The sequence below is a fragment of the Vulpes vulpes genome, unplaced genomic scaffold, assembly GCF_048418805.1.
Source record: "Vulpes vulpes isolate BD-2025 unplaced genomic scaffold, VulVul3 u000000710, whole genome shotgun sequence".
NCBI classification, from domain to species: Eukaryota; Metazoa; Chordata; class Mammalia; order Carnivora; family Canidae; genus Vulpes; species Vulpes vulpes.
Window position 1 is genome coordinate 566,459 of NW_027325790.1, and position 24,517 is coordinate 590,975.

Below are 24,517 nucleotides of genomic sequence, written 5' to 3' on the forward strand. Positions count from 1 at the left end.
CCCAGCCCAGCCCCGAGGGCGCCCCCGGGCCCCAGGGGGAGGAACGTGACCCCAACTCTGGGCAGCTCGGAGGGAGGGCCATGCCCCCCACCCCCTGCCCCGGGCTCCGGGGACGGAGCCTCAGGAGCTCCCACTCGCCCCCACTCGCCATGTGCTTCCTCAGGTCCGGGAGAGCTCTTTGGAGGACCCGCTCGTGATGTCTCTGGAACCTGAGGAGCTTCGGGAAGCCCGGGACGAAGAAGCCTGAGAAGGCCCCAGGCCCCCACGGTCAGGGCCTCCTCCTGCACCAGGCGGGGTGGGGGGTGTCGGGGCAGGGGCCTCCCCGCCACGCCCTGACCCCCGTGTGCCCACCGCCCTCGGAGCCCTGGCTGGATCCGCTCTTCCCAGAGGGCAGGGCCTGCCTCCCAGGCCGGGGGCGCGGGGCCCGGGGACCCTCGTCCTCACAGAGACCCCGCGGGGCGTGGGCTGGGGGCTGAGGACCGGGCCCGGCTGACCCAGCACCCTCTCTCCTGCGGGGGCCGCCGCGGGGACAGGCGGGTCCCCAGCCCCGAGGGGCAGCGGGTGCAGGCCACGGGGAGGGTGATGGGCGTGCACGGCCCTCTGCTGTGGGGCTTGGGAGTGAGGCTGGGGGCCCCCGGGAGGGGGAGACGCTGCCCCCTGGGCCCCGTGTGGCCGTGGGCTGGCAGGGGGGCCTGGGGGACAAGCCGGCAGCCCGGCGGGAGGCTGGGGGAGCAACGGGAGTGCGTGCCTGGCCTGCAGACGGTGGGGCGGGTGGCCGTGGCTCCGGGACCCCGAGGCCACCGGGGAGGCGGGGCCCTTGCCCGTGGGGGGGCGAGCTGGGGGTCCCCGCCTGCCCCCCGGTGCAGCAGCCTGCAGGGAGGCCCTCCTGAGCTCCCCGGCGGGCCCCTACCGTGCATGGAGTGCCGGTCGCCCACCATCAGCTGGGCCAGCGCCCAGAAGGCGTCCTCCTCGGGCAGGAACATGAGGAGGATGGCCGCGATCTCGCTCATGCCCTGGCAGTAGCCCACCTCCTGCAAGAGCCAGAGCCCCACGGAGGGCGTGCGCCCCGAGGCCCCCTCTGAGCCCTCCCCGCGGGCGTCAGGCTCCCCCGGCTCCCTCCCAGCCCGGGCTCCCGGAGGGGGCTCCCAGAGGGCGGGGGAGCAGGTGAGGGCCACCCGGACCAGCTGGGGCGCGAGCACCCCGGGCCCCGCTACCGAGCCCTGCGGCCGCCGTGCCAGGACCCCCGTCCTCAGGCCAGCAGGAGGGGCCTCCGTGAGCTGTGCCAGGCTGTAGGGGACCCGCCAGGTCTGGAGACCCCCCAGAGGGCAGGTCGGCGGGGGGGCGGGGGGGCCTGACTGTGGCCCCTGGCAGGTCCCACGAGGGGAGCTGGGCCAGGACACCCCACGGGGCCGGGGAGCGTGTGAGCTGGGGTCCTCGGGGACCCTTCTGGAATGCGCCGTGGAAGGGGGCGGCCTCCTGGGCGCCTCGGCCTCGTTCCCTTCGGGGGAGTGGGAGCCTTCCCCGCCCGGGCTCTCGTCGGTAGCGCCGTCTGTCAGGGTCCAGACCCGAGCTCTAGGACGGCCGCGGTGCACGCGGGGGCCCCGGGCAGCCCCGGCCCTCGGGCACGCAGGCCCTGCCTCCCCTGGGAGGTCTGCACCCCGCCCCCTGCCCGTCCCGGAGGAGAGAGACCCTCCCCGGCATCTCGGGGGCCGTGGAGCCGGGGCCATAACTGTGAGTCCCGCTGGTCACCACCACTCAGGACAAGGCCGCCCGCGGGGCAGGAGGCGGGGGCAGGGACACTCACCGTGTCGTACACCGAGTAGGCTGCCAGTACGCAGAACAGGGCTCGCTGCCTAGGAGGGGGGACAGTGGGGGGCTCTGCTCAGTCAGCCCCCGCCCAGCGAGGCCGCCGAGGTGCCGACACCGGCCCCGCAGGCCCCGCGGCCCGCGGGGCCCCTCCGCGGGGGCCGATCTCCGGGGTCAGGTCTGCGCACGGGGACAGGCGGCGACCTCACACGTGCAGCGTGCCGGGGGTTCAGTGCACCCTGGGGTGTCCGACGCCTCCGAGCGGCTCCCGCCGTGGGGTGTGCAGCTCCGGGCTCCCCCAGCGCCGCCAGCGCCCCGGGCCTCCAGCCCTGGAGCGGCGCCCCCCCCCCCCGCACGCCCCCATGGGAGCCAGCGCTCCCCCTGCCCCGGTCCCCGCAGCCCCTGACGCCTCTCCTCCGCTGCCCTGGCCTGGCCCGGCCCCGTGTCCCGGGAACACCACCAGCCCCACGTGACCCCTGCCCCGAGCCCACGCAGCCGGGGCATCCGTGGCCCTGAGCGCACCCCCAGGTCTTCCCAGGTGTCCCTGGGCTGGACTCTGTGGGGGGCACCCCGGGCCCGCCCATCCCAGAGCATCTCGGGGCTCCAGGTCTGAGCCGCCGTGAGGAGAGCAGGGAACGTCGTGCAGGTGTGACCCCGATACAGGCTGCGAACCCCTGGGGTCACTATCTGAGCACGGGGGGGTACGGGGTGCGGCCCCCTCAGCGCTGCCAGGAGCCGCCCGATGCCCCCCGCACGGCGGCCTGAGTCTGCACCCCGGCTCCGCGGCCCCCGGGCCCGGGCTGCTGGAGGCCGGCTCCCCCCGGGCCGGGGGTCACAGGTCAGCCTGACCCGGCCGCGCTCTGAGGGCCGCGGGGGCCCCGGGGGGCAGCAGGTTCCCTGCAGGGAGGAGCACCGAGTTCTCGTGGGGAGACGGTCCGAGCGGCCCGCCCGGGAAGCCCAGCCACCCATGCCTGGCGTCTCCCCAGCCCCGCCCCTGGCGCCCCTGCAGGTCACCCCTGGGGTCCCGGGCTCCCACACACCCCGCCCGCTGCACACACAGGTAGCTGCACCCTATGCTCCACCCACCTGCAAGCCCCTGTCGGGGGGCTCCCTGCCTTCCCCACCTCCCCGCGGCCCCTGGGGACTCTGCGGGACACCCGGGCTTCTGACGGGAGCAGGCCGTCCAGAGAACCCCAAGGTGGCCGGGGAGGCTGAGCATGTCCCACAGGGGGCAGCTGCACCGCGTCCTCGTGGGGGTGGGGTGGGGGTGGGGGCGGGACCGATAGTGTAGGGGTGGGGGTCTGGGGTTGTGGGGGATGGCGTGGGGGGTGATGCAGGGGGATGGCGTGGGGGCGGTGGGTGAGGGGATGGGGTGGGGGGCTGCGGACACAGGGCACCCCCTTCTCTAAGGTGCACACGGAGACGTCTACAGATAAAGGCGACCCCAGTCTGGGGTTTGCTGTGACCCCTGCCCCTGCCCCTGGGGCCCCGTGTGCTCCGCGCAGGGCCTGCCTGGACCGGGGCGGCGTCTGGGGGGGGGGGGGGGGGGCGGCGTCATGCCGTGTGTGCTCACCAAGTGCAAATTGTCTAAAACAAAATGCCCAGAATTCAGAAGTACATAAAGCACCGGAGGGTGGGTGTCACCCTGACCTGTCCGACCCTCGTCGGGTCCACGTGTCCCGGTCCAGCCGCGGCCATGCACCCTGGCCCCAGGTCCCCTTCGTGCCCCCCACGCCCCCACCCCGGCCCCCTGCTCTTCACGGGGCCGCCCCTCACCCCCTTGGGGTTCAGCTCAGACGGTGACCCCTGGAGGCCCCGTCCTGCGGCCTCCCCATCCCCGAGACCCTGGGGTTGGGGGCACGGGGGTCATCCCCAGCACCCTACCACGTGGCAGTGTGTTGTTTGCTGCCGTCGCTCCCCCCGGCCTCGGAGACCCCGTGTCCCCGGCACAGAAGCCCCCGGGCCTCTCCCAGGCCGGGCCCCCGACCCCCGAACCCCGCTGGCCCAGCAGCCTCACCCGACCCCGTAGCGTTCCCAGAACATGGTGTGACTGCGGAACGTGCGGTTGACGTCCAGGTCGATCTGCACGATGTCCCGGGAGGAGACCAGGGCCGCCTCCTTCATTGCCTGCGGGGAGACCCCGGGAGGAGGAGCCGGCGTCAGGGACACAGACCCCGACCTGTCAGCAGCTGCCGTCCTGGGCAGGGAGCCCCGGGGCCACCACGGGAGTGTGTCCTGCAGGAACCTCCACCCTTCCCCTGGGAGGCCGGGGACGGCGGGAGTGCCCACCGTGCCCGCGGGGCCTGCGTGAGGGCCTGTGCCCAGCTGTCGTGGGCGGGGAGGGGACTGAGGGTCAGCCCTGGACAGGGAGGGGACGTGGAGGATCAGCCCGGGTGGGGAGGGGACACGGGAGTTCAGCCCCGGGTGGGGAGGGGTCACGGAGGGTCAGCCCTGGGCAGGGAGGGGACCGAGGGTCCACGGGGAGTAGACGGGTCGGGTCCCACCTGGTATTTCCCGGCATTGCTGGCCTTAACCTGGTCGACGTTCAGCAATCGCAGCCACACCTGTCCCCGCACCTGGGGCGGGACCCCCTTGTACACCCGGCGTCGCAGCTGCGGGGAGGAAGGCAGTGCTGGTGAGAGGGGCCCAGGGCGGCCCCTTGGAGCCCAGGGAACACGAGGCATCTAGAAGGTTCCGGCGTCGGCTCCAGGGTGTCTGCAGAGCGGCTGGGTCTCCCTGGATCTGGGCCCCCCCCCCACCCCGTCCCCCGCGAGGAGCAGGGACCCTGGCCCCGACCTGACGCTCCCCCACCGCCGTCCCGGGGCCTGGGGAGGGCGGCCCGGGCTCCCAGCAGACTCTCCCCAGGCAGGGGGCTCCCCCGAGGACGGGGCAGGAGGTCACTGAGGGCGGCCCCCCAGCCCCGTCAGGACGGAGAGCCCTCGGGGGCACCCAGCGCCCCACCTTCTCGCTGGGGAGGTAGTGGTCCCATCGCTTGAGCATTTTTATCCATTTGTCCGCGCGCCGGGTCTCCTGGCGGAGTTTCTGGGAGAGGACAGGCGGGGGCCGCAGGTGAGGCTCCCGCCGCGGGAGGTGGGCGCTCGGGCCGCGTCCAGTGCCCCGCGGGACCCGGAGGAGCCAGGAAGGCACAGGGCCCCCCGCGGACCGCGGCTCCGGGTCTCGGGTGCGTTCCCGGCGGCCCGTGCAGCGCTGGGACGGGGGACTGGGGAGACGCCCGGGGATGTCCTGGGGGACGCGGTGCAGACAGCTGGCCCCAGCTCCCCCCCACGTCCTGCCCGGGGCCCAGGACGGGCTCTCACCTTGGCCTCGCGGGGGCTGGGGTCGGGCAGCTCCCTGTCCCTGGAAGGCAGGAGACGCAGAGCCCTGAGGCCCCGGCCCCACAGCCACACACACACACACACACCCCGTCTGCACCCAGCGTCCTGGGGAGGGCAGGGCTCCCGCGGGGAGGGCAGGGGCTGCCAGCGGCCTGAGGGCGGGCGGGGGCGGCGTCTGGGGGGTCTGAGGAGGGTGTTTGCCGGTGGTGGGCTGGGCGGGGACCCCTCGGCGCCCCCAGGGGGTGACCTGCCCCCCTCCTCGATGGACCAGCCCGAGAGCTGTCAGCGTGGCCCGGGTGCCCCGTGACCGTCCCGCTGAGGTCCCCCCGCCTCCCCAGGGCCTGACTGCCCAGCGTCCAGCCGGCCTCCCCCTGCCCCCTGGCCGTCCCCCTGCTGTCCCCGGGCTCCCCTCTCTGCTGTCCCCTCTGCCACCCTGGCCCATTTCACCTCCCGTCCTGTCGGAGCCCCTGAGCACGACCACCCCTGAGCCATCCCAGCAGACACTGGGCCGTGAGCAGGGCCGAGGGGGCCCCACCTGGGGTCTCCAGCGTCCGTCAGGTTCTCGTGGGGCTGTTGACCCATCAGCCTCGTCCCCTGCGACCTAGGCCACTGGGCTGTCCCCTCCCTCCTTCCCGCCCAGGGCAGCCCCCTCCTCCTCTTGCCTCCTCCTGCCTGGTCGGGGCCTCCCTCTGCGGCCCCCCCCCCCTCCCTGCGCTGGCCTGGTCCCCGGCATCCACCTGCAGCCCCGCAAAAGCCTTCGGGTGTGGGCGAGAGCACCCCTGCGGACTCGGCCCAGACCAGGCCGTCCCCCTACGGAGAGCACGCCCCGGCCCCAGAGCCCCTCACGGGCGGGATCCCCTGCTGAAGGGACTGGACACCCCACCCCACCACCACCCCCGGATGCAGCAGGCTGACACCTGGGCCTGCCCAAAGCAGGCGTGGGGGCCCCTCCTCTGAGTGTCCAGGGGCCTCCCCCGGGCCCAGCTCCCTTCCTGCCCACGTCCCGGGTCGGCCTCCGGGGTGTCTCGGCTGCAACCCAGCGCAGACATGGCCCTCAGAGGGCTCCAGGGGACCAGGTCGCGACCTGGGGGCGGGGGGGTCAGCCTCCAGAGAGGTGTTCCTGCAAAGGCCACCCGCCCTGGGATGGATGAGGGGTGTCCAGGGGACTCACTGCAGAAAGCCCTGGTGGTCGGCGACCTTGCACAGTGACAGGTCCTGCGGAGACCCTGCTTGGGGCGCCTGCAACAGAGGGGGCTCCGTGGTGGGGACCGATCAGAGCAGGGGAGTGGGGACAGAGACAGGAGGGAGCAGAAGGGCTCCTCCCTCCCCTGGATCCTGAGGGAGCGCCGACCCTCTGAGATTGGCCGGGCGCCAGAGTGGGCGCAGCCTGGCAGCCTCACCTGCTTCTGTCTATCAGTGACGATCCCCCCCTGGGCCTCACCCGGACCCGGCGACTGTGGTCCCCACCTGGGCCTCACTTGACCTGGTGACTCTGATCCCTACCTGGCCCTCACCCAGGCCTGGTGACTCTAGTCCCCAACTGGGCTTCACCCAGGTGACTCTGGTCTCCACCTGAGCCTCATGTGGATCTGCGACTGTGGTCCCCACCTTGGCCTCACCTGAACCTGGTGACTCTGGTCCCCACCTGGGCTCACCTGGACCTGGTAGCTGTGGTCTTCATCTGGACCTGGTGACTCTGGTCCCCACCCGGGCCTCACCTGTACCTGGTGCCTGGGCTCCTCCGCTACCAATGACGAGGATCCAGGATGGACCCTTAGTTGCTACTGACACCGGGACCATCCCCAGGGTCTCACTTGTTCCTGGTGACTGTGGTCCTTGCCTGGGCTGACCTGGCTCATCCTTGGCTCTGATCCCCTCTTGAGCCTCACCTGCTCTTGCAGGTACGGTCCCCCCTGTCGTGGGTGTGTAGTGTCTATGGTCCCTTCTGGGCCTCACCTGATGGTACTGGGCCACGATATTGGCCCTTTGCAAGGCCAGCAGGGTCTCCGGGTCCTCCTGCATCGTGCTGCAATCCAAACACATCCAAGGATGACGGCGCGTGAGAACCTTCCGAGGACACATGCGTCCGGGTGCTCCCCGTGGGCGGGCGCCCCTCTGTCTGACCGGAGCCGGAGACAACCCCGTAGCCCCGAGGGGCACAGGCATCACACACGGGCCCTCGCTGCCTGTCTGTCCGTCGCCCACCGACAGTCCACCTTCCCAGCCACTGTCCCAGGGCACGCCGTCACGCTGGGGTCACAGAGCGCTCCCACCCCGGTATCAGGAGCACACGGGCGGGGGACCCAGGGGCTCCGGGGAACTGCCCACCTGATGCTCGGGGGTGACGTCTCCCAGCCCGGGGCCGGCGCAGAGATGGTGGTGGGTGGGCCGGCCAGCGAGTGTCCCTGCGGGCTTGGGGGGGGGGGGGGCGGGAATGGAAGGTTTCTCCGAGATTCCACAAGCACACGACCAAGGGGAGAAAGCGACGGACTGGACTTCATCAAAATTAAAACCTGATGCCAGCAAGAGTGCGACCGAACTCCCCACCCTGAGGGCAGCGATGTGTGAATAGCCTGAGGGGGGCCCTGGGGGAGCACGAGGGACTCCACGTTCTTTGGAGCCTGAAGAGCAAGCCTGCTCACGGGCCAGGGGGACCCAGCGGGCGCAGGGCGGGATGGGGGGGTGACAGTCACCCCTGTCGGGGTCCATGCGTCTAGGACAGGCTGGAAAGGTCATGGCTTGGGTGCCTGCACAGCAGAGGGCTTACAGGGGAGCGGGGGTCCCGGGGGAGCTGCCTGAGTTCCGACTGCAGCCTCCTTCCCTGGACGGGGGCAGCAGGGTGGCCGCTCTCACCCCGTGGGGCTGTGGAAGGGCTGTGGGAGCTGCTCACGGTCATCGCATGGGGGTCGGGGTGTTGTGGACCCCAGCGCGGGAGGCCTGTGCCCCCACGCGGATCCACAGGCCCCACTGTGGCCCGCGGGGATCAGGGATCAGCTGCCACTCACCTGTGACCTGTCGCTGTGTGGGCGCCTCCTCTTTATGCACTGGGGTACTGGGGAGTGTGGGAGGGTGGGGGTACTGGGGAGAGTGGGAGGGTGGGGGTACTGGGGAGAGTGGGAGTAGCGGGGTACTGGGGAGAGTGGGAGGGTGGGGGTACTGGGGAGAGTGGGAGGGTGGGGGTACTGGGGAGAGTGGGAGTAGCGGGGTACTGGGGAGAGTGGGAGTAGCGGGGTACTGGGGAGAGTGGGAGGGTGGGGGTACTGAGGAGAGACGAGTCCTGGGCTACTGGGGAGAGCAGGAGAGTCGGGTCGCTGCGAGCCAGATCCGGAGCACCGGTGCCTCCGAAGGTCTGCGGACGCAGAGTGGGCACCAGGCAGCGGTGGAACCCGGGGGCACCACAGTTCCGCCCAGAGCGGGGTCCCGCATCATCACTGTGGGCAGGCGGGGTCCAATCAGCACTCAGCCCTCACCCTGGTGGCCGAGGGTCCCGGGGGAGGGTCCTGTCCCCACGCCGGGCGGGAAGGCGATGCAGGCAGCCTCCCGCATCCTCAGTTCCCATCCTCGGGCCCTGCAGGCCTCCCGCCCTTCAAGGCAGACTGGGGGTCACAGATGCCCCCCTCCGCCCCCCAGGGTTCACAGCGTGGGGTTGCAGTTAGGAGCATTTGAGGGGCTCCTGGGTGGTTCCGTCCGTCGGTTCCACGTCGACTCTTGAGTTTGGCTCAAGCCAGGATCTCCAGGTTGTGGCGTGGAGCCTCGGGTGGGGCTCGGTCTCCGGTGGGTGAGGAGTCCGCTCCAGGTTCCCCCTGTCCCTCCGCCCCTGCCCCCCGCACCGTCTCCCAAGTACATCTTCTAAACATTAACATGAAGACACGTGAGCATCTGGATCCCCTCTGCAGAGGCGCCTTCGTGTGCGTCACGACCGTGTAAATGCCTTTCACGGACCCACCGGGATTCCCACCGGAAACCCCTTTTCCTTGGTATCTATTGAAGTGCCGTCGACACCCAAGGGGACAGTAGTTTCAGGGCTACAGCTGGCGACTTGACAATTCTGTGCCTCGCTCAGCTCTCCCCGCGAGAAGCGGCGTCACCGTCTGTCCCCGTACCGAGTTGTCCCCACGGTCCTGACTCTATTGCCAGGCCGTACTTTCTAAATTTCCGGGATTCCTTTATTTAGAACCACACGCTTGTAGCTTTCCCTATTTGTTCATCCACGTTGCCCACCTGCCCCCCGCGGCCCCTCCGATCACTCAGCACGATCCATCCCGTTAACCAGAGAAAGGACATGGGGCGGCCCGGGGCGGAGGGGGGCGGCGGGGCTCAGCGCTTCAGCGCCTGCCTTCCCTTCGGCCCAGGGCGTGATCCTGGAGTCCCGGGATCGAGTCCCACATCGGGCTCCCTGCACGGAGCCTTCTTCTCCCTCTGCCCGTGTCTCTGCCTCTCTCTCTCTCTCTCTCTCTCTCTCTCTCTCTCGTCTCTCGGTGTCTCTCAAGGATATATAAATAAAATCTTTAAAAAAACAACAAAAACAAAGAGAAAGGAGACGATCCCCTCAAGAGTCGCAGAAAACGCATTTGACAGAACAAAGCATGAAAAGCACAGGGGGTTTTAGGAAAGGTCTGTCAACAGAGGAGAGGCCGCGTAGGAAGGCCCGCAGCTGACGTCATCCCCGAGGGTGACGACCTGAAATCGTCTCCCCCGAGAGCAGGAACAAGCCACGGAGGTGCCCTCTCAGCGCTGGGAGTCCCACGTAGTCAACAGACGGGAAACAGCCGTGTGGGGGTCGCGTCCACGCCCACAGGGGCCCGGCCTCCTCAGGACCCGCGGGGAGGCTTCCGGGTCAGGGTCAGGGTCAGGGTCAGGGTCAGGGTCAGGGTTAGGGTTAGGGTTGGCATATTGTGCTTAGCATAATACTCTTTCTAGGCTTTAATACTTCTTTAAATGTTTCATAGAATTCACTCATGAAGCCATCTGGTCGTGGACTTCTGCGTTTTGGGAATTTTTTTTCTATTACTCAACAGCTTCGCTGAGAATTGGTCTATTCAAATTTTCTATTTCTCTATGTGTCAGTTTTGGTAGGTTATGTATTTTCTAGGAATTTAGCCACACACAAAAGTAAAATCAAAAACTAGAAATTTCATTCTTTGGCTTGTGTCTATCCAGTTTTTCCAACACCATTTGTAGATTTTTCTCCCCACTGGATATTCTTTCCAGCTTTATCAAGGATTAAACGACGACATAGTTGTGGGTTCATTTCTGGGAGGTCTGCTCTGTGCTCTTGGTCTGTGTGTCCGTTGTCGTGCCAGGACCGTACTGTCTTCATCACAACAGTTTTGTGACATAACTGGAAATCTAGCGATGTGAAGCTTCCTACTTTGCTTTTCTTTTGCAAGGCTGCTTCGCCTGTCTGGGGTCTTTTGAGGTTCCATGCAAAGTTGAAGATCATTTATCTTAGCTCTGTGAGAAATGCTGGGGGCATTTTGATAGGGTTTATAGGAATGTCTGGGCTGCTCTCGGTTGTGAAGACACTTCGTACCCTTTCAGTCCACGAGTGTGGAGTGTCTCTTTCCGTTTCTTTGTGTCATCGATTTCTTTCCATCATCGTCTTCAGAGTAAGTTTTTATAGCTGTTTCCTTAGGTTTTTTCTTAAGTATAATATTATTTTTTGTTTCATTTTAAATTTATTTTTATTAATGTCTTAGTTTCTCTTTTTCTTACCTTCTTACTGAGGTATAGGAATGCAACAGAATTCTGTGCATTAATTATGTATCCTGTGACTTTACTGAATTCATTTACCGGTTCTAACATTTTTTTGTTTGTTCATTTTTGTAGTTTTCTATATATAGTGTCATGGTGTCCATTTCTTGTAGGTCGTCCTATTGGCATATAGTTTCTGATGTGCCATCAAGCCCTCTTGTCTCCACCGTTTCTGTCTGTCAGAACCCTGCGTTCACCCTGCCTGTGTCCGAGTTTTGTTTTGTTTTGTTTTTTTTCTTTTTATCTCGGACAAGTGACTGAGTTTCAAACCTCCAAGTTTTAGGGGCTGCCCTGGGGGAGACCCGTGGTCCTCCCGCCCGGGAGGGTCTCCTCCCACTTCTGGCCTTTGCTGGCCCGGCCCAGGGACGCGGCCCCGTGACCGCACAGGGGTTTGCAGTTTGTGGCCACACAGGGCAGACAGCTGGCCCTAGTCCCGCGGCCCTCGGCCGGGGTCCCCGCTCCTGGGCCTGGGAACCGTTGGCGCCACCGTCCTTGGGACCCCGGGGACCCTGAGCCCACCCTGTCGCTCCAGGGGCCGCCCCCCACTTCGCCTCCCGAGCACCGTCGAGGCCGGCGTGTCCCCCCCTCTAGCAGACTTCTGGAAGTTCTGACTTTGTGCTCTGCTGCTTCTAATAGTGTGCGTAGACCCGTCAGCTGGCTCCCTGCCCCTGTGGGATCCGGGGCTGTGTCTCCCCCAGACCGACTGACTGATTTTCTTTTTAAGATTTTATTTTTCTGTCATCTCTACACCCACATGGGGCTTGAACTCTCCGCCCCAAGAACAAGAGTCGCGTGTTCTTACCAACCACCCCAACCACCCCGAGAGCGGCCAGGCTCCCTTTGATTGATTGACAGGGAGTAACTGAAGCCGACGTGCTGCCTGTGTCGTGTCAGGGCAGAAACTGAGCCCCGGCGTCGAGGTGCGGTGGAGTCATTGGGACCTTGGTCGATGTTAAAGAAAGCGGAGCCTCCCCGGGAGCCCCGGGAGCCCAGGGAGCGGGGCCCACACACGTGACAAGTTGGCCGTTTCCTTGACCAGGAGTCATTGGGCTGGCTGCCGATTTATTTGAGTTGCTGTTCGACGGCGAAGGTCGTTCTAGGATGGGGACACAGCGAGAACGTTCCGGGTTCTTGCGGGTTCGGAGGTAGCTAAAGCTCCCCCGTCGTGGACTCGATGTCCCAGCTGGGTGCAGAGATAGGCGAGCCAGCAAAGAGATGAGAAACATGGCCCTGGGGTGCCTGGCCGGCCTGGTCGGGGGACCTTGATGTCAGGACTGTGAGCTGGAACTCCGTGTTGGGTGTAGAGAGGACATAAACGTAAAACCTTTAACAAATAATAAATGGATGAACTAAGACAGCGTGACGTGGAAGGGGAGTGCTCGCTTCAGGACAAACCTCAGAGCGGACCATGTCTAGCCTGCGACCTGTTCTTGATGGCCCCGCTCGCTCTCCCGGGCCCAGATGACGGGGTCCCCCACGAGGGACGGTCCCGCCCGAGTGGGAGTGGGCCTCCTTCCCCGTAAGGCCCGTGCCTCCCCTCGTTCTGCAGGACAGAAGAGCCGGGAAGGCACGAGCTCGGGGGGATCAGCATAAACCTCGGCGATGGTCCTTCCCGATCCCGGGAGCCAGAGCTCGGCCTCCTTTTGGGACCCGACGTCCTAAAGAAGCCCGTGTGGTCAGTGGCTCGGATGCAGGGCGGAGGCCGACGGAGAATCAGGAAGAGCAAAATGGGGCGGGGGGGGGGGGGGAACCAGAAGCTGAAGGAGAGGGGGACAGCTGTCAGCATCGGGAGCCTTCGCGGGGACCCGGCGTCCTTTCCCAGGAGGGGCCCCCCTCTGTAGGGTGCTTCCCGCCGCCCCGCGCTCCCCGTGGGCACCCGCAGGCGCATCCCCGGGCCTCCAGCGCCTCTGCAGCCGTGGTCTGGAGCGTCCTCCGTGTGTCCTACCGGGGACCCCAGCGTCCCGTCTGTAACCGTCCGGCTGCTGTCTGACAACAGTCGGGGGATTCCGACGTTTGTTGGGTTTGGGGTGTGTGCCTGTCTGTCGCCGTGCCGCGATCTGATCCTCGGGCCGCGTCGTCCTGACGCCGAAACGGTTGAAACACCATCATTTCCGGTGCTGGCGCTGGGCGGCTAGCTGGGTTCTCCCGGCCGACCCGGGCCCCCTCGTGCCGTCCCGTGCCGTCCCGTGCCGTCCCGTCCCGCCGGGGGGTCAGCTGAGCTGGAAGGTCCGGCTCGGCCACATTCCCGTGGGTGGCAGCGGGTCCCCGCCGAGCGCCGGCCGCTTCTCTTCTCCCCGATGCCTCTCCAGCGGGGAGCCAGACCTCGGGGCCGCCCTGGGGGGAGCTCCTGAGGGGCCGGCTGCCCGTGGGGGGAGCCCTGGGGCTGCCTGTGTGTGTGTGTGTGTGTGTGTGGGAGTCGGGGTGGGGACGGGGCCGGGGTCCCTCGGTCCCCTGCGCTGCCTGCCCCCAGGCCGAGCCCCGCGCTCACCCAGCCCCTACTCTCCAGGGCGTGCAGGGTGCCCTCCACACTCTGGTGCGAGGGATCCAGCAGCACCGGGTGTGCACGCTGAGCCCGCCCGGTGAGGGTGGCCCAGGTGTGAGAGCTGCAAGGGCCTGCTGTCCTGACGTCCGCTCCGGGGCCACGCTGACCGCCCCGCGGGCCCTCTGTGCCCCAGGCGCACAGGCCCGGGGCGGGGAGGGGAGGAAGCGCCCCGGAGCCCGGGCAGCCCAGACCCCCTGGACAGAGGGGGCACAGACCTCCCAGGGCGCTTAGCACAGACCCTGGTGACCTGAGGCTCCCCGGCTGTCACTCTGTCCCAGGCCCGTCCTGGCCGCGGGCGCAGGCTGAGTCGCAGTAGAGTCTGCGGGGTCCTGACCCTGGCGTCTGGCCGCCCCGGGAAGGCACGTGGGGACGTCAGCCGTGTGTGCCTGGCGGCGCCCCCGCAGGGGCTGGTCGGGGCCTGGGCGGCGCCCCCTCCTCCTCTCTGGGGGTGTCTCCGCACCCCGTGCACAGAGCTCCGGGAGACGCAGAAACGAGCCGGCCGTGCCCTCTCACACAACAACACTTTATTGAACTTGCAACAGCAAACAGGGGCTCAGAGCCAAGGGTGCGCGCCTTCCCCTGGGAGACCTTCCTGTCCTTAGAGGAAAGCGGGAATCCCACAGGGGTGCGGGTGCTGGAGTCGTCCCCCGCCTGGGAGCCTGTGCGGACTCGACTCCGGGTGGGGGCGCGTGTCCTGAGGTCGGGGCGGTGAGAGGCGGTTCTGGGGGCGGCAGGGCTGACGTGGACCTACGGCCCATGGGCTCCTGCGCTGGGTCCCCGCAGGGCAGCTGGACCCCGGCCTCGGGCCCCCTGGGGCCGGGTGACTGACTGCTGGAGCCCCAGCGCGTGGAGGAGCCTGCCTCCTGGTGTGGGTGTGGGTGGGGGTGGGGGTGGGGGTGTGGGTGGGGCCCACGGGCCTGCCCCCGCTGCCCTGCCCTGGGGTGTCCCGGGATCCCCAGGGCTGCCCTAGGTCAGCGACCTGGGTCTGTGGGGCACGCCCAGGGCCCAGGAGGCCACATCCTGCTGTGAGAGGGCTCGCTCGGCCCGGGGCCAGAACGCAGGCCTGGCCAGGGCCCCGGGGCGCTGGATCCCATTAGCGCTGGGCCTGGGGCAGGCGCTCGAGTCGCCCCTGCCCCCACAGAGCCCGGGGCCAGGCCAGCCCAGGTCCCTCTGGGTCAGGGGCTGGTGTCCCGTGCGGGCGGTGCCGCCCTCCGGGAGGCACAGCGAGACGAGGCAGGGCACGGTGACGGCGGGCCGGAGCCTCCGGGCCCCCGCCCTCACCGCCACGCTCTGCCCCCGAGGCCCGCGAGCATCGAGCTGCCCCGTGGACGCGGGGGGCAGAGGGTCCCGGGCCTGTGCGGGGCCTCGGGGCAGCGGGCTCAGCGCCGCCCTGGCTCTGCCCTGGCTGTGCCCGTCACTGCCCAGCGAGGGGCACGAGCTGCAGTGGCCGCGGGGCAGGAAGGGTGTCCTGGGCCCGACAGCGTCATCCCTAGGGGGCTGGGGGCACCGCGTGATGGGAGTCCCGGGGGTGCTCCAGGGCCCGGTCCGTCGCGGGGCCTCTGGGGTGGCCCAGGCAGGTGCCAAATGGAAGGAGACCCCGTTTTCTGTCTTGAAGCCCGCCGTGTCCCGGGGCCGCCTGCCTGCACCGCCTTGTTGCCCCGGGAGGGTGGGGAGGGAGTTCCACCGCCGGGGCTGGGGGGCAAGTTGGACGATGGCCTGGCCGGGAGGGGGTCCGGGCGGCTCAGGCCGGGCGGCTGGGCCCGGGGAGGCCGGCTCCTCCACCCTGGGCAGTGGCTCAGAGGCCGGAGAAGGGAGGAGAGGCCCGGGCGCCGGGGACACTGGCTCCAGGCCCAGGGGCCTCGTGGGGAACTCCTCAGGTCCCGCTGGAAAGAGGCCGACGGGGTCAGCGTCTCCAGCAGGCTGTGTGTCCCCCGCTGGGGGCCCCGGGGGTCCTCACGGCTCCCGCGTGACCCCCCCCCCCCCGGCCTGACCCTGTGCTCAGCCCCCCACACTGCCGCCCGGGCCCTGCAGTGGGTACCCGCCCGCCCAGCCCTGGCCTGGGGTCCCCGAGGCTGGCGCAGAAGAGGAGAGCCCCAGAGATGAGGACGGGGGCCCCGGGGGCTCTGTCCCCTGTGGGCGGCCCCAGCAGGCCGAGTCGGGAGGGGCCGGGGCCCTGAGCCCACCTGGCGGGGGCAGGTCGCACCGCATCCTGCGGAGCTGGGTCATGGAGGCCCGAAGGTGTCTCAGCACGGCCTCGTCCTCCAGGGCCCAGGGCTGGGCCAGAGAGTCCTGGAGGAACTCCCGGAGCCCTTCCAGGGGCAGCTTCAGGAGGCGCTCTGGGCGGTGGGCGAGAGTCAGACCCAGAGGGCCCCGCCCTGGGGCCCCCGGGGCCCCCAGGCCAGCGGCTGGGGTCCCGCTGTGCCCAGGAGCGCCGCGGGCAGTGCGCTGGCCGGGGTGGCCCCTGCCCGCTGCTCCACTCGGGGAGCCCCGCTGCACCCGCCTGCCCCGCCGTCCCCCCGCCCCAGGTCTGGGTGCTGCTCAGAGCCCAGGGTCACCGCCCCTGCCCCCCGCCCCCGGCACACCTGGGCTCCCGGGGGCTCACTTACTCCTGTGCACCTTGAGGATGGTATAGGCCATGGCCGTGAGCACCCTCTCCCCATCCAACACGTAGGCATCCCACAGCTTCAGGGTGAGCGAGAAGGGGGTCTAGGGGGACGGCGGGGTGGGAGGAGCGGCCTGAGCAGGGCCCCTGGGGGGCTCGGCTGGGGCTAGGCTAGGCCTGCCATCTGGCCCCCGGCTGCCTGCAACAAGGCCCCGCAGCGCCCCCCCCCCGCCCCCCGCCTCCCCGTGCGTGCCCTCCTCCCAGGGAGATCAGGGACTCCCGGCCGCTCCGGGTTCCGACCCCGGCCAGCACCTCCCGCACCCCTGGGGGCACAGACTCTGCCCGCACTTGACGACACCACGCCTCGAGAGGACCCCAGGCTGGCCGCCCGATGGGCCGAGGGCCCGTCCACACCCCGGGCTGACCCGGCCTCCCCCGGGGGAGCTGAGGCAGAGACGGGCCGTCCCCCGGGACCTCGTCCAGGGACCCTCTGGGCTTCTCCAGGACGGGCTGGGCTGCGAGCCTCAGCCTCAGCCTCAGGACCCCGGGGTCGGGCCTGGCTCGTCTGGAGGGTGGGGCTGAGCTGGGCCCTCCCCGGGGGCAGGGGGCAGGTCCGGGAGCGGGGGTCCCGGGGGCGGGCCTCACCCGGCCGAGGAAGCACTGGAGAAACCATTTGGGGCTGTAGATGCCGGTGGACATCTGCTCCTCGTCCTGGCGGGAGGGCAGGGGGTGCTCAGGCCCCACGCCGCGGCCCCTGGAGCCGGGTGGACGCGCTCCCCACGGCCCAGCCCAGCCCCGAGGGCGCCCCCGGGCCCCAGGGGGAGGAACGTGACCCCAACTCTGGGCAGCTCGGAGGGAGGGCCATGCCCCCCACCCCCTGCCCCGGGCTCCGGGGACGGAGCCTCAGGAGCTCCCACTCGCCCCCACTCGCCATGTGCTTCCTCAGGTCCGGGAGAGCTCTTTGGAGGACCCGCTCGTGATGTCTCTGGAACCTGAGGAGCTTCGGGAAGCCCGGGACGAAGAAGCCTGAGAAGGCCCCAGGCCCCCACGGTCAGGGCCTCCTCCTGCACCAGGCGGGGTGGGGGGTGTCGGGGCAGGGGCCTCCCCGCCACGCCCTGACCCCCGTGTGCCCACCGCCCTCGGAGCCCTGGCTGGATCCGCTCTTCCCAGAGGGCAGGGCCTGCCTCCCAGGCCGGGGGCGCGGGGCCCGGGGACCCTCGTCCTCACAGAGACCCCGCGGGGCGTGGGCTGGGGGCTGAGGACCGGGCCCGGCTGACCCAGCACCCTCTCTCCTGCGGGGGCCGCCGCGGGGACAGGCGGGTCCCCAGCCCCGAGGGGCAGCGGGTGCAGGCCACGGGGAGGGTGATGGGCGTGCACGGCCCTCTGCTGTGGGGCTTGGGAGTGAGGCTGGGGGCCCCCGGGAGGGGGAGACGCTGCCCCCTGGGCCCCGTGTGGCCGTGGGCTGGCAGGGGGGCCTGGGGGACAAGCCGGCAGCCCGGCGGGAGGCTGGGGGAGCAACGGGAGTGCGTGCCTGGCCTGCAGACGGTGGGGCGGGTGGCCGTGGCTCCGGGACCCCGAGGCCACCGGGGAGGCGGGGCCCTTGCCCGTGGGGGGGCGAGCTGGGGGTCCCCGCCTGCCCCCCGGTGCAGCAGCCTGCAGGGAGGCCCTCCTGAGCTCCCCGGCGGGCCCCTACCGTGCATGGAGTGCCGGTCGCCCACCATCAGCTGGGCCAGCGCCCAGAAGGCGTCCTCCTCGGGCAGGAACATGAGGAGGACGGCCGCGATCTCGCTCATGCCCTGGCAGTAGCCCACCTCCTGCAAGAGCCAGAGCCCCACGGAGGGCGTGCGCCCCGAGGCCCCCTCTGAGCCCTCCCCGCGGGCGTCAGGCTCCCCCGGCTCCCTCCCAGCCCGGGCTCCCGGAGGGGGCTCCCAGAGGGCGGGGGAGCAGGTGAGGGCCACCCGGACCAGCTGGGGCGCGAGCACCCCGGGCCCCGCTACCGAGCCCTGCGGCCGCCGTGCCAGGACCCCCGTCCTCAGGCCAGCAGGAGGGGCCTCCGTGAGCTGTGCCAGGCTGTAGGGGACCCGCCAGGTCTGGAGACCCCCCAGAGGGCAGGTCGGCGGGGGGGCGGGGGGGCCTGACTGTGGCCCCTGGCAGGTCCCACGAGGGGAGCTGGGCCAGGACACCCCGCGGGGCCGGGGAGCGTGTGAGCTGGGGTCCTCGGGGACCCTTCTGGAATGCGCCGTGGAAGGGGGCGGCCTCCTGGGCGCCTCGGCCTCGTTCCCTTCGGGGGAGTGGGAGCCTTCCCCGCCCGGGCTCTCGTCGGTAGCGCCGTCTGTCAGGGTCCAGACCCGAGCTCTAGGACGGCCGCGGTGCACGCGGGGGCCCCGGGCAGCCCCGGCCCTCGGGCACGCAGGCCCTGCCTCCCCTGGGAGGTCTGCACCCCGCCCCCTGCCCGTCCCGGAGGAGAGAGACCCTCCCCGGCATCTCGGGGGCCGTGGAGCCGGGGCCATAACTGTGAGTCCCGCTGGTCACCACCACTCAGGACAAGGCCGCCCGCGGGGCAGGAGGCGGGGGCAGGGACACTCACCGTGTCGTACAGCGAGTAGGCTGCCAGTACGCAGAACAGGGCTCGCTGCCTAGGAGGGGGGACAGCGGGGGGCTCTGCTCAGTCAGCCCCCGCCCAGCGAGGCCGCCGAGGTGCCGACACCGGCCCCGCAGGCCCCGCGGCCCGCGGGGCCCCTCCGCGGGGGCCGATCTCCGGGGTCAGGTCTGCGCACGGGGACAGGCGGCGACCTCACACGTGCAGCGTGCCGGGGGTTCAGTGCACCCTGGGGTGTCCGACGCCTCCGAGCGGCTCCCGCCGTGGGGTGTGCAGCTCCGGGCTCCCCCAGCGCCGCCAGCGCCCCGGGCCTCCAGCCCTGGAGCGGCCCCCCCCCCGCACGCCCCCATGGGAGCCAGCGCTCCCCCTGCCCCGGTCCCCGCAGCCCCTGACGCCTCTCCTCCGCTGCCCTGGCCTGGCCCGGCCCCGTGTCCCGGGAACACCACCAGCCCCACGTGACCCCTGCCCCGAGCCCACGCAGCCGGGGCATCCGTGGCCCTGAGCGCACCCCCAGGTCTTCCCAGGTGTCCCTGGGCTGGACTCTGTGGGGGGCACCCCGGGCCCGCCCATCCCAGAGCATCTCGGGGCTCCAGGTCTGAGCCGCCGTGAGGAGAGCAGGGAACGTCGTGCAGGTGTGACCCCGATACAGGCTGCGAACCCCTGGGGTCACTATCTGAGCACGGGGGGGTACGGGGTGCGGCCCCCTCAGCGCTGCCAGGAGCCGCCCGATGCCCCCCGCACGGCGGCCTGAGTCTGCACCCCGGCTCCGCGGCCCCCGGGCCCGGGCTGCTGGAGGCCGGCTCCCCCCGGGCCGGGGGTCACAGGTCAGCCTGACCCGGCCGCGCTCTGAGGGCCGCGGGGGCCCCGGGGGGCAGCAGGTTCCCTGCAGGGAGGAGCACCGAGTTCTCGTGGGGAGACGGTCCGAGCGGCCCGCCCGGGAAGCCCAGCCACCCATGCCTGGCGTCTCCCCAGCCCCGCCCCTGGCGCCCCTGCAGGTCACCCCTGGGGTCCCGGGCTCCCACACACCCCGCCCGCTGCACACACAGGTAGCTGCACCCTATGCTCCACCCACCTGCAAGCCCCTGTCGGGGGGCTCCCTGCCTTCCCCACCTCCCCGCGGCCCCTGGGGACTCTGCGGGACACCCGGGCTTCTGACGGGAGCAGGCCGTCCAGAGAACCCCAAGGTGGCCGGGGAGGCTGAGCATGTCCCACAGGGGGCAGCTGCACCGCGTCCTCGTGGGGGTGGGGTGGGGGTGGGGGCGGGACCGATAGTGTAGGGGTGGGGGTCTGGGGTTGTGGGGGATGGTGTGGGGGGTGATGCAGGGGGATGGCGTGGGGGCGGTGGGTGAGGGGATGGGGTGGGGGGCTGCGGACACAGGGCACCCCCTTCTCTAAGGTGCACACGGAGACGTCTACAGATAAAGGCGACCCCAGTCTGGGGTTTGCTGTGACCCCTGCCCCTGCCCCTGGGGCCCCGTGTGCTCCGCGCAGGGCCTGCCTGGACCGGGGCGGCGTCTGCGGGGGGGGGGGGGGGCGTCATGCCGTGTGTGCTCACCAAGTGCAAATTGTCTAAAACAAAATGCCCAGAATTCAGAAGTACATAAAGCACCGGAGGGTGGGTGTCACCCTGACCTGTCCGACCCTCGTCGGGTCCACGTGTCCCGGTCCAGCCGCGGCCATGCACCCTGGCCCCAGGTCCCCTTCGTGCCCCCCACGCCCCCACCCCGGCCCCCTGCTCTTCACGGGGCCGCCCCTCACCCCCTTGGGGTTCAGCTCAGACGGTGACCCCTGGAGGCCCCGTCCTGCGGCCTCCCCATCCCCGAGACCCTGGGGTTGGGGGCACGGGGGTCATCCCCAGCACCCTACCACGTGGCAGTGTGTTGTTTGCTGCCGTCGCTCCCCCCGGCCTCGGAGACCCCGTGTCCCCGGCACAGAAGCCCCCGGGCCTCTCCCAGGCCGGGCCCCCGACCCCCGAACCCCGCTGGCCCAGCAGCCTCACCCGACCCCGTAGCGTTCCCAGAACATGGTGTGACTGCGGAACGTGCGGTTGACGTCCAGGTCGATCTGCACGATGTCCCGGGAGGAGACCAGGGCCGCCTCCTTCATTGCCTGCGGGGAGACCCCGGGAGGAGGAGCCGGCGTCAGGGACACAGACCCCGACCTGTCAGCAGCTGCCGTCCTGGGCAGGGAGCCCCGGGGCCACCACGGGAGTGTGTCCTGCAGGAACCTCCACCCTTCCCCTGGGAGGCCGGGGACGGCGGGAGTGCCCACCGTGCCCGCGGGGCCTGCGTGAGGGCCTGTGCCCAGCTGTCGTGGGCGGGGAGGGGACTGAGGGTCAGCCCTGGACAGGGAGGGGACGTGGAGGATCAGCCCGGGTGGGGAGGGGACACGGGAGTTCAGCCCCGGGTGGGGAGGGGTCACGGAGGGTCAGCCCTGGGCAGGGAGGGGACCGAGGGTCCACGGGGAGTAGACGGGTCGGGTCCCACCTGGTATTTCCCGGCATTGCTGGCCTTAACCTGGTCGACGTTCAGCAATCGCAGCCACACCTGTCCCCGCACCTGGGGCGGGACCCCCTTGTACACCCGGCGTCGCAGCTGCGGGGAGGAAGGCAGTGCTGGTGAGAGGGGCCCAGGGCGGCCCCTTGGAGCCCAGGGAACACGAGGCATCTAGAAGGTTCCGGCGTCGGCTCCAGGGTGTCTGCAGAGCGGCTGGGTCTCCCTGGATCTGGGCCCCCCCCCCACCCCGTCCCCCGCGAGGAGCAGGGACCCTGGCCCCGACCTGACGCTCCCCCACCGCCGTCCCGGGGCCTGGGGAGGGCGGCCCGGGCTCCCAGCAGACTCTCCCCAGGCAGGGGGCTCCCCCGAGGACGGGGCAGGAGGTCACTGAGGGCGGCCCCCCAGCCCCGTCAGGACGGAGAGCCCTCGGGGGCACCCAGCGCCCCACCTTCTCGCTGGGGAGGTAGTGGTCCCATCGCTTGAGCATTTTTATCCATTTGTCCGCGCGCCGGGTCTCCTGGCGGAGTTTCTGGGAGAGGACAGGCGGGGGCCGCAGGTGAGGCTCCCGCCGCGGGAGGTGGGCGCTCGGGCCGCGTCCAGTGCCCCGCGGGACCCGGAGGAGCCAGGAAGGCACAGGGCCCCCCGCGGACCGCGGCTCCGGGTCTCGGGTGCGTTCCCGGCGGCCCGTGCAGCGCTGGGACGGGGGACTGGGGAGACGCCCGGGGATGTCCTGGGGGACGCGGTGCAGACAGCTGGCCCCAGCTCCCCCCCACGTCCTGCCCGGGGCCCAGGACGGGCTCTCACCTTGGCCTCGCGGGGGCTGGGGTCGGGCAGCTCCCTGTCCCTGGAAGGCAGGAGACGCAGAGCCCTGAGGCCCCGGCCCCACAGCCACACACACACACACACACCCCGTCTGCACCCAGCGTCCTGGGGAGGGCAGGGCTCCCGCGGGGAGGGCAGGGGCTGCCAGCGGCCTGAGGGCGGGCGGGGGCGGCGTCTGGGGGGTCTGAGGAGGGTGTTTGCCGGTGGTGGGCTGGGCGGGGACCCCTCGGCGCCCCCAGGGGGTGACCTGCCCCCCTCCTCGATGGACCAGCCCGAGAGCTGTCAGCGTGGCCCGGGTGCCCCGTGACCGTCCCGCTGAGGTCCCCCCGCCTCCCCAGGGCCTGACTGCCCAGCGTCCAGCCGGCCTCCCCCTGCCCCCTGGCCGTCCCCCTGCTGTCCCCGGGCTCCCCTCTCTGCTGTCCCCTCTGCCACCCTGGCCCATTTCACCTCCCGTCCTGTCGGAGCCCCTGAGCACGACCACCCCTGAGCCATCCCAGCAGACACTGGGCCGTGAGCAGGGCCGAGGGGGCCCCACCTGGGGTCTCCAGCGTCCGTCAGGTTCTCGTGGGGCTGTTGACCCATCAGCCTCGTCCCCTGCGACCTAGGCCACTGGGCTGTCCCCTCCCTCCTTCCCGCCCAGGGCAGCCCCCTCCTCCTCTTGCCTCCTCCTGCCTGGTCGGGGCCTCCCTCTGCGGCCCCCCCCCCTCCCTGCGCTGGCCTGGTCCCCGGCATCCACCTGCAGCCCCGCAAAAGCCTTCGGGTGTGGGCGAGAGCACCCCTGCGGACTCGGCCCAGACCAGGCCGTCCCCCTACGGAGAGCACGCCCCGGCCCCAGAGCCCCTCACGGGCGGGATCCCCTGCTGAAGGGACTGGACACCCCACCCCACCACCACCCCCGGATGCAGCAGGCTGACACCTGGGCCTGCCCAAAGCAGGCGTGGGGGCCCCTCCTCTGAGTGTCCAGGGGCCTCCCCCGGGCCCAGCTCCCTTCCTGCCCACGTCCCGGGTCGGCCTCCGGGGTGTCTCGGCTGCAACCCAGCGCAGACATGGCCCTCAGAGGGCTCCAGGGGACCAGGTCGCGACCTGGGGGCGGGGGGGTCAGCCTCCAGAGAGGTGTTCCTGCAAAGGCCACCCGCCCTGGGATGGATGAGGGGTGTCCAGGGGACTCACTGCAGAAAGCCCTGGTGGTCGGCGACCTTGCACAGTGACAGGTCCTGCGGAGACCCTGCTTGGGGCGCCTGCAACAGAGGGGGCTCCGTGGTGGGGACCGATCAGAGCAGGGGAGTGGGGACAGAGACAGGAGGGAGCAGAAGGGCTCCTCCCTCCCCTGGATCCTGAGGGAGCGCCGACCCTCTGAGATTGGCCGGGCGCCAGAGTGGGCGCAGCCTGGCAGCCTCACCTGCTTCTGTCTATCAGTGACGATCCCCCCCTGGGCCTCACCCGGACCCGGCGACTGTGGTCCCCACCTGGGCCTCACTTGACCTGGTGACTCTGATCCCTACCTGGCCCTCACCCAGGCCTGGTGACTCTAGTCCCCAACTGGGCTTCACCCAGGTGACTCTGGTCTCCACCTGAGCCTCATGTGGATCTGCGACTGTGGTCCCCACCTTGGCCTCACCTGAACCTGGTGACTCTGGTCCCCACCTGGGCTCACCTGGACCTGGTAGCTGTGGTCTTCATCTGGACCTGGTGACTCTGGTCCCCACCCGGGCCTCACCTGTACCTGGTGCCTGGGCTCCTCCGCTACCAATGACGAGGATCCAGGATGGACCCTTAGTTGCTACTGACACCGGGACCATCCCCAGGGTCTCACTTGTTCCTGGTGACTGTGGTCCTTGCCTGGGCTGACCTGGCTCATCCTTGGCTCTGATCCCCTCTTGAGCCTCACCTGCTCTTGCAGGTACGGTCCCCCCTGTCGTGGGTGTGTAGTGTCTATGGTCCCTTCTGGGCCTCACCTGATGGTACTGGGCCACGATATTGGCCCTTTGCAAGGCCAGCAGGGTCTCCGGGTCCTCCTGCATCGTGCTGCAATCCAAACACATCCAAGGATGACGGCGCGTGAGAACCTTCCGAGGACACATGCGTCCGGGTGCTCCCCGTGGGCGGGCGCCCCTCTGTCTGACCGGAGCCGGAGACAACCCCGTAGCCCCGAGGGGCACAGGCATCACACACGGGCCCTCGCTGCCTGTCTGTCCGTCGCCCACCGACAGTCCACCTTCCCAGCCACTGTCCCAGGGCACGCCGTCACGCTGGGGTCACAGAGCGCTCCCACCCCGGTATCAGGAGCACACGGGCGGGGGACCCAGGGGCTCCGGGGAACTGCCCACCTGATGCTCGGGGGTGACGTCTCCCAGCCCGGGGCCGGCGCAGAGATGGTGGTGGGTGGGCCGGCCAGCGAGTGTCCCTGCGGGCTTGGGGGGGGGGGGGGGCGGGAATGGAAGGTTTCTCCGAGATTCCACAAGCACACGACCAAGGGGAGAAAGCGACGGACTGGACTTCATCAAAATTAAAACCTGATGCCAGCAAGAGTGCGACCGAACTCCCCACCCTGAGGGCAGCGAT

General features: G+C 69.9%; 1 protein-coding gene across 1 annotated transcript in view; it reads right to left on the reverse strand.

The window, feature by feature from the left end:
• Window positions 1–18,671, reverse strand: part of LOC140597355 (uncharacterized) — a 41,596-nt gene extending 22,925 nt beyond the window's left edge. The window contains exons 1-5 of the mRNA XM_072745598.1: window positions 18,627–18,671; window positions 17,733–17,853; window positions 16,971–17,065; window positions 16,685–16,750; window positions 16,040–16,143 (exon numbers count right to left, since the gene is read on the reverse strand). Of these exons, the coding sequence (XP_072601699.1) occupies window positions 16,040–16,143; window positions 16,685–16,750; window positions 16,971–17,065; window positions 17,733–17,832 (365 nt within the window). The 5' untranslated portion in view covers window positions 17,833–17,853; window positions 18,627–18,671. The remainder of the gene's footprint in view (window positions 1–16,039; window positions 16,144–16,684; window positions 16,751–16,970; window positions 17,066–17,732; window positions 17,854–18,626) is intronic.
• Window positions 18,672–24,517: the final 5,846 nt, after the last annotated feature.